This window comes from Callorhinus ursinus, unplaced genomic scaffold, assembly GCF_003265705.2.
Source record: "Callorhinus ursinus isolate GAN/ISIS: 27379988/994484 unplaced genomic scaffold, GSC_fseal_2.0 scaffold7, whole genome shotgun sequence".
Classification (NCBI taxonomy): Eukaryota; Metazoa; Chordata; class Mammalia; order Carnivora; family Otariidae; genus Callorhinus; species Callorhinus ursinus.
The window spans coordinates 76,050,933-76,064,773 of record NW_027397069.1 but is presented as its reverse complement, the minus strand read 5'-3'; the positions used below and the strand labels follow the sequence as shown (position 1 = coordinate 76,064,773).

Sequence of the window (13,841 nt, the reverse complement as noted above, 5' to 3'; positions counted from 1 at the left end):
TTGCTAAAGAATTTAATGTTGAAAGTGGGATCTATTTGTTGGTTACTATTTTGGGTTTGGACTCTTGTGGGACCTAAGTATTCTAGTTTTCAGTGCCACAAGACACTTAATATTCTTTAGAGGATTATTACTGTTTTTTGAATTCTTTCCTAACTTATGATTTATTAATGTGGTTTAAATATTCTTATCTAGGTTCTCCTGAGCTAGTTTTTGTAAGCCATGTAATACATCCTTGCCACTTTTACATCCGGAAGTATTCACAAATTAAAAATGCAACAGTACTGGAAAAGAAGGTGAATCAGTTTTGCAATAAGAGTTTACACCTTGATCCTTCAGACATTTTGGAACTAGGTAATGAAATCTTATTCCAAGCTAAAGTATTAAGTTTATTTAATTATTATAGTATTTGACCAATCCACATAGACCTTTTGTAGTGTAGATTTGTGCTCCAGGCATAAAAGTTTTATAATTATATAACATTTTATTTAGGTAAGTTAGCTAAAATACTGACTGCTGAGTGAGGTATATACAAAAACTATTATGGAGTGAAAGTAGTTATTTTTTAAATTACAAAACCCTTCACAGGTTATGCAGTTTGCTCCCTTGTCTCCAGGGAAAACTGGCCTGTAAGATGATTCCTTGTAGTATAACTACAGTCCCTTGCTGTCCACATGTGGATGTTGAAGATGTCATTAAGCACTTAAATGAGGTGCAGGAGGACAGTGGTGTCTATTTCCTAGGGCCACTCAGAGGGTAGTTGGTAAACTTAATCAGCCTATCTTAATTCTAAGGGTATGTGTAATTTGCCATAATTTAGGCTTTTATTGCAAATATTTTCCTTATAACACATTGACTAAATTTGATTTTACTCTATAATAAGGTGAAGCTATGATTTGTTTGATTTATTAACAGAGTGAGAAAACTGCTCTGTTAATAGCAATCAATGCCTATACATAATACCAAAAAATATTTATCTGTTTAAGGTTATATAGTAGTTCTTTAAGAATGTGATTAACTCTCAGCTCATCTGTGTGGTATATCCGAATATCCAAAAACTAGGATTATCATATACTTCTGACAAAAATTGATGATAATTTTAAACTTTAGATGACATGAAATTGAATATCTAAGAAAAGTATAGTATTAAACTTAACTTTTATGGCTACAAATATTTCTCTTAAAATTTGATACATGCCCAAAAGGGTTCAATTTAGATACAGAAAATGTTCTAAAAAAGCCACAAAGTCATCCTTTGTTTTAAATTAAAGATAATTATTATTTCAAGGTAAATAAATTTACATGACTTAAATACTCATTTATATTTTGAGAAAGTGACAAGGGGAGAACTGTGATAGGATGCTTTAAGAGGATATCCTCTTGTTCCCTTTTCCTACCTGTGCTCTTCATTATAAAGAGCAAATGTCTTCAGTAGGCTTTTATCTTACCTATTGCAAAAAAGAATGGTTTCATAGCATATAGTTTAAAATTCAGAATATTGGGGTATATCAACATAAGAGAAAGGTTGATGACAATCTTTAGGCCAAATAAACATTTTCATAGGACTACAAATTAAAAGGGTGTCCTAATGTGCCTCTCAGCTATCCTGTTTTTATTTGCATATACAGAGGGGATTTATACAGCATCCTTCTGTATATAATCAGTGGTCAGATCTACCAATTTATCTCTGATAGGTAGCTTAGTTGTTAAGAGAATGGGCTCTAAGACTACCTGGATTCTCCTTGTACCTCTTTGCCTACCTGTATGATGGAAGCCCCATCTCCATAAGGTTGTTGGGTGGAGTAAGTAAATTCAAACATAAAATACGGAGAACATCCCTGAGCTCATAGTAGGCATTCAAATTCAGGCCTCTTTCTTCCTTGACCTTTTTTTCCTGGTTATTAATTTGTAATTCATCTGATCTCTCTGCTGCTAGGTCCTTGGTTCATCTTCCCCTTCTCTGAACTCCACTGTGTATTAATTTAATTTTGGCATGTCACATACTGCCTTTCATTGTTTCTTTGATTCCTCTTTACCAAGAGAAGGTAATCTTTTCTTCCTTTATGTTACCAAAGAATTTTGTAAATTTCAGCATGTATATATCTGTACAGGTATGCAAAGGGTAGAAAGTCTTTATTGTTGTAAGTACATTTACTTGCCCATATCTTTTCCTTTCTTGAGCTTCTTGATGGCAGGATAGTCTCATTCATCTTTGTTACAGCTCATAAAATATAGGTCCTCAATAAGAGACTGGTAATTTTGTTTTTACCTCCCCATTTAGCTATATAACAGGAACTATCACAATATACTACCTTCATAGCACTTGACATGTACTATGTCATCAGTAAATAAATGAATTAAAACTTCTTAGTGGTGGAACTAACATACATGTTCATAAATTAGAGCTTATTAGGTATTTTTCTCCATAAACACTAATAATGATTTGTCTTCTTCATTATTTAGGTGCAAGAATATTTGTCAACAGTATTGAAAATGGAATGTGGTGTCGAGGAACTATCACTGAATTAATTCCAATAGAAAGTGAAAATATTAGAAAACTTTGTAGTCCAACCAAATTCTCAGTCCATGAAGTTGCACTAATACAAATATTCATGGTAGATTTTGGAAATTCTGAAGTCCTAATTGTTGCAGGGTATGATATTTTATAGTTATTACATGTTCCTGGCCTGCTTAGAAACATTCGTTATCAGGGAAGTGAGATACTAAAGAATAAAGGAAATTGGAAAGGAGTAGAAAGGAGTAATTTATCATTCTTTACTTCTAAGGCATATACTTTTTATTTTGCTCTATAATTTGTTTTACTAATTACTAAATTAGTCAAGTATTATCATTTATCAGTGTTACTACATGAGGAGCTTGGAAAAGGAGTGGGTTTTGTTGTTTTGGAAAAGGAGCTTTTTGATGTATCCAAACTTAAGTACTTCTCTGTGTTGCTTCAAAACGGAATGATGCACAAAAATATTTCTTTTAAATAAAGTATTACAGTTAGCTGCAGGATGATTGAGTAGAATTTTAAATCCGATTTCTATAATTAATGCATATTAAAGTGGCATAGTGTCTAACCCTAGGTACTCAAAAATATTTCCCTCAGTCTTCTAGGAAAATAAAAAATAATAAATAATAAAAATAAAACTGAAAATGTTTCTATAGTAAGGACCAGTATTAACTACATAGAATGGTCACTATTTAATGGTCATAGCTTTATAAATAAATAGGCATCATTATCCCCTTTAAGTCTAAACTTGAATAGATGTATGAAAGACAATTCAGATAAACAATTGAGATTTAATTCTATAGATAAAAGTAGTGTCTGTGCTTATAAAATCTGGATTAAATCTATGTAGTAAGAAAGCATGAATTAGAATACAACTTTCTAGAAGATTTAGCTTAAGGAGAGTATCCTTAGAAATGCATAGCTTTTATGGGGGAAAGCAAGTTTGGGTTTCAAGTATTATTTTCAATAAATATTACTTGAATTCTTTTAGAGTGGGTGATACCCATGCAAGATCAGAACACATTGCTGAGCAGCATATTGTACTAAATGACTTATGCCTAGTTCTAAGGAAGTCTGAACCATATATTGAAGGGCTGCTGAAAGAAATCCAGCCATTAGCACTGCCATGCTCATTGAAAGACATTGTTCCACAGAATACAGTAAGTGAGCGTTAAATTATTTCTTCTTCTGGGGGCTAAATATCTCAATTTTAGCTCTGTGTTGCCAGTTAGATTGTAAAGTATAGGTTCAAGACACCAATTCTTTCGGTAAATACATTTTGCATAATAAACTATCACTCCATAATTGGAAACATTCTTAATGGGAAATTGAGTTGAATAAACATATAAGAATGAATAAACGTATACTTGGAATGAGTCCAAGTAAACCACTAAATTTGAGTCACATATGGAGAGAAAAATAAATTTTAAAATACAGTATGGCGTGTGTTTCTGTAAATTTCTTCACTATTTTCATGGCACTTCATTCATTAGTTGTAGCCCATATTGCATTCTGCTTTGTATTATTTATTTATAGTCATTCCCCAGCAAGACTTAAAAACTATTACAAGACAGGAATTGTGTGTAAGAATATATATTAAATGGTTATGTTATGAAGGCTTTGAAAGAAGGAATCCATGTCTTTGCCTATCATTGTATTCCCAGTGCTTAGCAGATTACCTAGCACATGATAGACATTTAACAGATATTTGAAAGAATGAGTAAATGAATAAAAAATGTAAAAGGAAACATAAGTATTAGCACTGGTGTTTTCCTCAAAATGGTAAAATTGGTTTAAATTTTGTCTTTTATACTTTTTTGTATTTTCTGAGTAAACTTTATAACCTTTAGAAAGAGGTTTTATTTTTTGTTTTTAAGAAACATGTAGCTTTTAAAAAATTTGAGTATAGTTGGCACACACTGTTACATTAGTTTCAGGTATACCAACATAGTGATTCACCAACTCTGCTGGAGGTATCACAATTCCAGATTTCAAAATATACTACAAAACCAAAGTAATTAAAAAAACCAGTATGGCACTGGCACAAAAATAGACTTATAGATAAATGGAACTGAATAGAGAGCCCAGAAATAAATCCATGCTTATATGATCAATTAATCTATGACAGTGGAGATACAATGGGGAAAAGACCATCTCTTCAGTAAATGGTGCTGGGAAAACTGGACAGCTGCATTGCAGAAGAATGTAACTGGACAACTTTCTTATACCATGCACAAAAAGAAACACAAAATTTCCAAATGTGAGACCTCCTGAAACCATAAAAGTCCTAGATAAAGCATAGACAGTAATCTCTTTGACATTGGCCTTAACAATATTTTTCTAGATATGTCTCCTCAGGCAAAGGAAATAAAAGCAAAAATAACATATTTGGCACTACACCAAAATAAAAAACTTTTGCACAATGAAGGAAATCATCAACAAAACAAAAAGGCAACCTGCTGAATGGGAGAAGATAGTAACAAATGATATATCTGATAAGGGATTAATATTCAAAATATATAAAGAACTTAACACCAGGAATGTGTAGTTTTAACCCTTGAAATTTATTTTAGGTATGGGAAGTTAAAAGTTCAAAGATCAACTTAAAAGGTTTTTTAATGGGTGAATATTTTTTCTTATTTAAGTAGCATATACCTCATATATTCCAAGTTAAATGGAAACTAAGTTAACCAATGATGATTATAAATATCTTGATTGCATCACATGGCTTCCATTATACTTTCAAAATTACCTTTTTTTTTTTTTCTTTGAGAGAGAGAGAAAGCACAAGCGGGGGCAGGGAGGGGAGAGGAAGAGGGAGAAGCAGACTCTTTGCCAAGCAGGGATCCCGATGTGGGGCTTAATCCCAGGACCCTGGGATCGTGACCTGAGCTGAAGGCAGATGTTTAACCAACTGAGCCACCCAGGCACTTCAAAATTACCTTTTGAATTTGTGTTATTTAAGTGGAAAAATATATTTTATTTTAGAATATTTGTAATCTTCACCTTAATATTCAGAAGTGAAACTAAATTCTAAAGTACAACAGCTTAATGGACACCTTGAGACTGTTCATAAAAATCAAAGATCTAGGGGCACCTGGCTGGCTCAGTTCGTAGAGCATGTGACTCTTGATCTCGGGGTCATGAGTTCAAACCCCACACTGGTCGTAGAACTCACTAAAAAAAAAAAATCATATATTGTACATACATAAACACTGACCTTGGGCTTCTGGCCCTAGCTGTTGTTTAGTATATGTGGTTGAGTCCCTTTGCTCAAGTTTGCAGACTTTGGTTGTAAAATAAATAAAATAAAAGCTAAATCCAGAGTATTGTACCATTAGAGCTAATTGTAATTACTAAGTACATTGGAATTTCATTTTTTCCACAGGATGAAGGCTGGGGAGAAGAAGCTAAAGTAGAATTTTTGAAAATGGTAAATAAGAAGGCCGTTTTAATGAAAGTTTTTAGAGAAGAAGATGGTGTGCTAATTGTAGATCTGCAGAAACCACCAACAAATAAAATAAGCAGTGATATGCCTGTGTCTCTTAGAGATGCATTAGTTTTTATGGAGTTAGCAAGGTAGGTAACTTATTAAATACTTTTGAGATTATAGTTATAAATTGGAGTAACAGTTTATCTTCAGAAACTATGGACTGACTCTAAAGTGAATGTAATCTAAGAGGTTAAAAATATTGCTACCAGAGTTTTCTAAGTACAGTTCTCTGAAAACTGCATTCAGATAATTTAAGAAAATAGAGAAATTAAGGTAACTCAAAAAAACTATTTGTAGATACTGAACATTTTTTAGACTCTTCATAACTTCACAAACACCTCCACTAGGGTTTTAAGAATTATAGTTTAACAGTTCCTGACTTAAATTTTCTAACCTTTGGAATAAGTTCATAATCACCATTCTGTATTTAATGTATGAATCTAGAATAGATAAAGTTTCTTCCTCCACCCCCATCACTGATGAACAAAGTAAAATGACTAATGATAGAGATAGTGAAAGATACTTTTTGTCCTGAGTGATGAGATGACTCCAGAATTGACCCAAGTAGATCTCATTGTGGAAAAATAAAAGTAGTATTAGAGCTGGATGGAGTCACAGAGACCCCTCAGGTGGCCTTACTGAGTGCTACCATAGTCCATGGTTGTCAATTCCTGAAAGGAGAGAGACTTTGAGTAGAAGATACAGGCCTGGCTCAAAAATGTCCCAACACAAATTCGAAGGTCAATTATTGATTTTTGAGACTTGACATCTTATTTAACCTGGTTTGATAATTGGAGACAATACCAAGAAATGTATTAGAAAAGAAATTGAAAAGGGAATATTCTTGGTAGATAAATCAGTAAGTCCTTTCTTCAGACCAAGCTGCTGAGAGAAGAAAGACTTTAAGAAAATGGTGTGCTTATCTTTTGATTGTGCTTTTAATCAGGTTTAGGTCACAATCACCAAGAAGCCCCTCTGAAGAGAATATGACTTTACACTATCACCCACCTGTTTTGCCTAAAGAAATGACAGATGTTTCAGTTATGGTTTGTCATATAAATAGTCCTGCCGATTTCTATCTTCAGTTGGTAAGTATTTAGTATTCCTTTGAGACAAAGTATTTTTTTAAATTTTAAGTAGAAATGTATAATGGAAATGAATACCCAGTATGAATTTTAGAGCAAACAAACCACTGTCAACCTTCTGTAGATTTACGTTTCTTAGCTGCAACTACAAATGAGAAATTCACATGATTCATTGTAAATTGAAGGAACTCTTCATCATGCAAATTAGTGAAATATGGAAGGAAAGGACAGTGAAGGATACCTAATATATGTTTCTTGCCACCTTATGAAATCTAGAGAGTAGGAAAGCACATAGACCTAACATCAGAATACTATGAGAAGGTATCTCATTGTGGTTTTGGGATTTGTATCTCCCTGATGCCAAGTGATGTGGAGCATTTTTTCATGTGTCTGTTGGCCATTTGGATGTCTTCTTTGGAGAAATGTCTATTCTTCTGCCCATTTCTTGATTGGATTATTTGTTCTTTGGGTGTTGAGTTTGGTAAGTTCTTTATAGATTTTGGATACTAGCCCTTTATCTGATAGGTTATTTGCAAAAATCTTCTCCTATTCTGTCAATTGTCTTTTGGTTTTGTTGACTGTTTCCTTTGTTGTGCAAAAGCTTTTTATTTTGAAGGAGTCCCAGTAGTTCATTTTTGCCTTTGGAGACCTGTCTAGCAAGAGTTGCTGCAGCCAAAGTCAAAGAGGTTTCTGCCTGTGTTTTCCTCTAGGATTTTGGTGGATTCCTGTCTCACATTTAGGTCTTTCATCCATTTTGAGTCTGTTTTTGTGTATGGTGTAAGTAAATGGTCCAGTTTCATTCTTCTTGTGGCTGTCCAATTTTCCCAACACCATTTGTTGAAGAGACTGTCCTTTTTCCATTGGATATTCTTTCCTTTGTCAAAGATTAGTTGACCATAGAGTAGAGGGTCCATTTCTGGGTTTTCTATTCTGATCTATGTGTCTGTTTTTGTGCCAGTACTGTACTGTCTTGATGATTACAGCTTTGTTATAGACCACCTCACACCAGTCAGAATGGCTAAAATTAACAAGTCAGGAAACGACAGATGTTGGCGGGGAACTCTTTTATGCTGTTGGTGGGAATGCAAGCTGGTGCATCCATTGTGGAAAACAAATATGGAGGTTCCTCAAAAAGTTGAAAATAGAGCTACCCTGTTACCCAGCAATTGCACTACTGGGTATTTACCCCAAAGATACAAATGTAGTGATCTGAAGGGGCACCTGCACCCCAATGTTTATAGTGGCAACGTCCACAATAGCCTAACTATGGAAAGAACCCAGCTGTCCATCCACAGATGAATGGATAAAGAAGATGTGATATATATACACACAATGGGATATTACTCAGCCATCAAAAAAATGATAGCTTGCCATTTGCAGCAATGTGGATGGAACTAGAGGGTATTATGCTAAGTGAAATAAGTCAGAGAAAGACAAGTATCATGATTTCACAGATATGTGGAATTTAAGAACAAAACAGGAGCATAGGGCAAGAGGGAAGAATAAGATGAAATCAGGGATGAAATCATAGGAAACAAACTGAGGGTTGCTGGAGGGGAAGGGGGTAGGGTAACTGGGTGATGGACAATAAGAGTGTGTGATGTAATGAGCCCTGGGTATTATATAAGACTGATGAATCACAGCCTGTACCTCTGAAACCAATAATACATTATATGTTAATTGAATTTAAATTAAATGTTTAAAAAAGAAATCTGTGAGAAAACCTGTTTCTGACAGTGGACGTCTGAGACTTTACAAATTATTACTAGGTAATTTTCTGAATTTGAACACAAAATAAATTCAGATCAAAGGCATTTCATATTAAATTTTGGATGTGGACTGATGGGTTTGTTTAGATAGCTACTAACAATGAGTTCATCCTTCGCGATCTCTTTGTGTCTGTGCGTCATATGAATTAACTCATTCTAAAGGCCATAATGAGTGAATAATTCATTAATCTTCACAACAGTCCTATGAAAAAGATAATAGTATTTTCATGTAGATACGAGACTCTAGCCAAAGGGATAAAGCAACTTGCCTGAGGTCACACAGCTACAGAACGGAAGAGCCAGGATTGAACTGGGCAGTGTAACTTCATTCAGAGCCTGTCATCTTAAGCACTGTACCACACTATAAGGGCTCCCCAATAAGTTGTGGAAGTCTGCTTATTTGGCACTAAGTAAGGACTTGCATATATTTCTTTCACTGAATTTTTTTTACAGTGCCTTTTATTTAAATTGAAGTAAAACATATATAAAATGTTTTATATCTCATTTTAACCATTAAATGCACAGTTCAGTACCATTAAATACACTCAGTGTTGTACAACCATTGCCATTATTCATCTCTAGAACTGTTCATTATCCCAAACAGCTCTGTAACCATTAAACAATTCCCCATTCCCCCCCCACCCACAGCCTCTCATAACCTATCCTACTTTCTTTTTCTGTGAATTTATTCTAGGTACCTCTTAAGTGGAAACAATATTTGTGTCTGCCTTATTTCACTTAGCATAATATTTACATATTGTAGCATGTATTAGAACTTCATTCTTTTTCATGACTAATATTTCATTGTATGTATATACTATATTTTGTTTACCCATTCATCTGTTGATGGACACTTGGATTGTTTAAACCTTTTGGCTATTGTGAATATTGCTGCTATAAGCATGGGGGTACAAGTGTCTACTTGGGTCTCTGCTTTCATTGAAAGTTCTTTTGGGTATATACCTAGCTCTGGAATTGCTGGCTAATATTATAATTCTGTTTAACTTTTTGAAGAACTACCAAACTGTTTTCCACAGTGCTGCACCATTTTGTATTTCCATTAACATAAGAGTTTCAGTTTTTCCACATCCTCACCAACACTTATTTTTTTTTTTAAATAGCCATTTTAAGGGTATGAATTTGTATATCATTATGGATTTGATTTGCATTTCCCGCATGGCTAGTATTGTTGAATACATTTTTTTTCACGTGTGTATTTATTAGTCATTTATAAAATGTCTTTGGAGAAATACCTATTCCAGTCCTTTCACCAGTTTTGAATTGGATTATTTTATATCAATCCTTTATCAGATATATAATTTTCAGATATTTTCTCCCATTCTGTGGGTTGCCTTTTTACTCTCTTGATAGCATTCTTTGATCCACAAAAGCTTTTAACTTGATAAAGCCCAGTTTATTTTTTCTTTTGTTGCCTGTGCTTTTGTGTCATAGCCAAGAAATCATTGCTGAATCTAACATTATGAAGTTTTTCCCCTGTGTTTTCTTCTAAGAGTTTTATAGTTTTAGCTCTTACATTTTGGTCTTTGATTCATTTTGAGTTAATTTTTGTATATGGTATGAGAGAAGGGTCCAGTTTCATTCTTTTTCATGTGAATTGTCCACTTTTCTCAGCACCATTTGTTGAAAAGATGGTCTTTGCTCCATTGAATGGTCTGGGCATACTTGTCAATATTTAGTTAACCATATATGTGAAGGTTTATTTATGGGATGTCTATTTTATTCCATCGGTCTGTCTATCCTTATGCCAGTAGCACACTGTTTTGATTACTAAAGCTTTGTAGCAAGTTTTGAAATCAGGATATATGAGCCCTCAACTTGGTTCTTTTTCAAGATTGTTTTGGCAGTTTGGGGTCCCCTGAGATTTCATATGACTTTGAGAATGGGTTTTTCTATTCTGCCTGAAACATCACTGAAATTTTAATAGGGATTGCATTGAATTGTAGATTGTTTTGGGTAGTATTGTCAACAGTATTCGGTCTTCCAGTCCATGAATGTGGGATGTCTTTCCTCTTATTTTATCTTCTTTCATTTCTTTCAGCAGTCTAATATGGTATATAAGTATACGAGTCTGTTCCTTCCTTGTTTAAGTTTATTCCTAAGTGTATTCTTTTTTTTATGGTATTGTAGAAGGAATTGTTACTTTCCGGTTTAGATTGTTAATTACTGCTTTGTAAAACATAACTGATTTTTCTGTCTTGATTTTAGATCCCTATAATAACTTCACTAACAGGTTTTTTTGGTGAGCTTTTTAGAGTTTTATACATTATAAAATTATGTCAGCTGCAAAAAGATAATTTTATTTCTGACAATTGGAATGCCTTTTCTTTTTCTTATTTAATGGCTCTGGCTATGAGTTCCAATATCTTGTTGAGTAGAAGTAGAAAACGCATCTTTTTCTTCTGTCTGAGGAGGAAAAAGGATTTCTATTTTACCATTGACTATGGTATCTCTGGGTTTTTCCCACATGGCCTTTATCATGTTGAAGAAGGTTGCTAGGAATAGTTTATTGAGTGTTTTTATCAGAAAAGAATGTTTAGTGTTGTCAAATACAGTTTTGCATCATTTGATATCGTGGTTTTTATTTTTCCTTCATTCTGTTGATGTGTACTGCATTGTTTTTATTTTATATTTTAAACCACCATTGCATTCCAGGAATCAGTCCCCCTAGATCATGATACATAATCCTTCTAATGTTACACTGAATTTGGTTTGTAAGTATTCCGTTGAGGATTTTTGTGTCAGTGTTCCTAAGTGATACTAGTCTGTAGTTTTCTTGCCCTGTCTTTGTATGGCTTTAGTTTCAGGTAATGTTGACCTCTTAAAATGAGTCTATCTTTTTTGGCCAAGAAGGGATAGTGTTCTTTTTTTAGGTTTTTATGTAAACTCCAGTTAATTAACATACAATGTAATATTAGTTTCAGGTGTACAATATAGTGATTCAGCATTTCCATACATCATCCGGGGCTCATCACAAGTGCACTCTTAATCCTCATCACCTATTTCACCCATCCCCCCACCCACCTCCCTTCTGGTGACCATCAGTTTGGTAGAATTCATCAGTGAAGCTGTGTGATCCAGGGCTTTTATTTATTGGAAGTTTTTGATTACTGATTCAGTCTCCTTGCTAGATACAAGTCTGCTTAGATTTTTCTTTTCATGATTCAGTCTTGGTAGGTGTGTGTTTCTAATTATAGTAGACTCTTCTAATCCTTTGTATTTATTAAAATTAGTAGGAATTCCCTCACTTTCTTTGACTTTAGTAATTTGTGTTTTTTTTCCTTAGTCTAGTTAATGGTTTGTCAATTTTGTTAATCTTTTCAAAAACCAACCTTTGTTTTTTTTACCCATTGTATTTCTGTTTTCTATCAAAGCACTACTCTTTATTCTTCTGCTAGTTTGGGGTTTATTTTGCTTTTATTTCCCTAAGTTTTATGGTTAATTTATTTATGATCTTTCTTTTTTTTTCTTTACTGTATGCATTTATACTATACAGTTCCCTCTTAGCACTACTTTTGCTTCATCCCATGAGTTTGTTGTGAATTTTTTAGTTTTCTGTTAATTTCTAGTCTACTTCCATTGTGATTAGGAAAGACACTTTGTGTGTTTTCAGTCTTTTAAAATTTACTGAGGCTTGTTTTATAGCCTAACATATTGTTTATCCTAGAATGTTCCATGTGCACTTGAGAAAAAAATGTGTATTCTGCTCTTGGCTTGAATGTTCTGTATATGTCTGTTACATGTAACTGATTTGTACTGTTGTTCAAGTAATCTATTTTCATCTTGACATTCTTTGTAGTTCTGTTTTTGAAAATGGAGCACTAAAGTCTCCTTTTATTAAAGCACTGTCTCCCTTCGATTCTCTCAATGTTTGCATCCTATATTTTGGGGCACTGATGTTTGGTGCATATGTATTTGTAATTGTTACATCTTATTGGTGAATTGACTCTTTTATCAATGTATAATGTCATTCTTTGTTTCTTGTAATATTATCTGACTTAAAGTCTATTTTGTTTGATAATAGCATAGCCAGTCCAGTTCTCTCTTGGTTACTTTTTGCATGGAATGCATTTTCCAATTTTTCACTTTTAACCTGTGTATGTTTTTGGATCTAAAGTGAATATCTTATAAATAGCATATAGTTGGGCCATTTTTTAAAATCCATTCTGCCAATCTTTGCCTTTTAATTGGAGTGTTTAAACCATTTTAAAGTACTTATTAGGGGCACCTGGGTAGCTCAGTCAGTTAAGTGTCTGCCTTCGGCTCAGGTCATGATCCGAGGATCCTGGGATTGAGCCCTGCATCAGGCTGCTCCTTGCTCAGCAGGGAGCATGCTTCTCCCTCTCCCTCTGCCTGCTGCTCCCCTGCTTGTGCTCTCTCTCTGAAATGAATAAATCTTTAAAAAAAAATAATAAAGGACCTATTACTAGGAAAGGCTTCTGCCATTTTGCTATTTTCTGTATATCTTATAGCTTTTTTGTCTCTCATTTCCTGTATTACTTCCCTCTTTTGTGTTTAGTTGTTTTTTGGTAATGTCCTTTTTTAATATTTTTGAAAAACATTGTCATAAAAACATAATAAAATTTACCATCTAACCATTTTTTTTTATTTTATTTATTTATTTATTCATGAGAGACAGAGGGAGAGAGAGAGAGAGAAGCAGAGGGAGAAACAGGCTCCCAAGGAGCAGGGAGCCCGATGCGGGACTCGATCCCAGGACCCTGGGATCATGACCTGAGCCGAAGGCAGATGCTTAACCATCTGAGCCACCCAGGCGCCCTAACCATTTTTAAATGTATAGTTCAGTAGTGTTAACTGTACTCACATTGTTGTGCAACAGATCTATAGAACTTTTTCATCTTGCAGAACTGAAATTCTGCATGTCTTGAACAAACACTCTGCATTTTCCCTACCCCAACCACTGACAACCACAGTTCTATGAATTTCACTATTTTGATACTTCA

General features: G+C 33.9%; 1 protein-coding gene across 6 annotated transcripts in view; it reads left to right on the top strand.

Annotated features, from left to right (window-relative positions):
* RNF17 (ring finger protein 17) overlaps positions 1–13,841 on the top strand; it is a 140,709-nt gene that overhangs the window by 40,483 nt on the left and 86,385 nt on the right. For all 6 annotated transcript variants that reach the window (XM_073894821.1, XM_025875238.2, XM_073894818.1 and 3 more), the window contains 5 exons: positions 193–351; positions 2,461–2,650; positions 3,504–3,672; positions 5,901–6,091; positions 6,952–7,093. In XM_073894821.1, the coding sequence (XP_073750922.1) occupies positions 193–351; positions 2,461–2,650; positions 3,504–3,672; positions 5,901–6,091; positions 6,952–7,093 (851 nt within the window). The remainder of the gene's footprint in view (positions 1–192; positions 352–2,460; positions 2,651–3,503; positions 3,673–5,900; positions 6,092–6,951; positions 7,094–13,841) is intronic.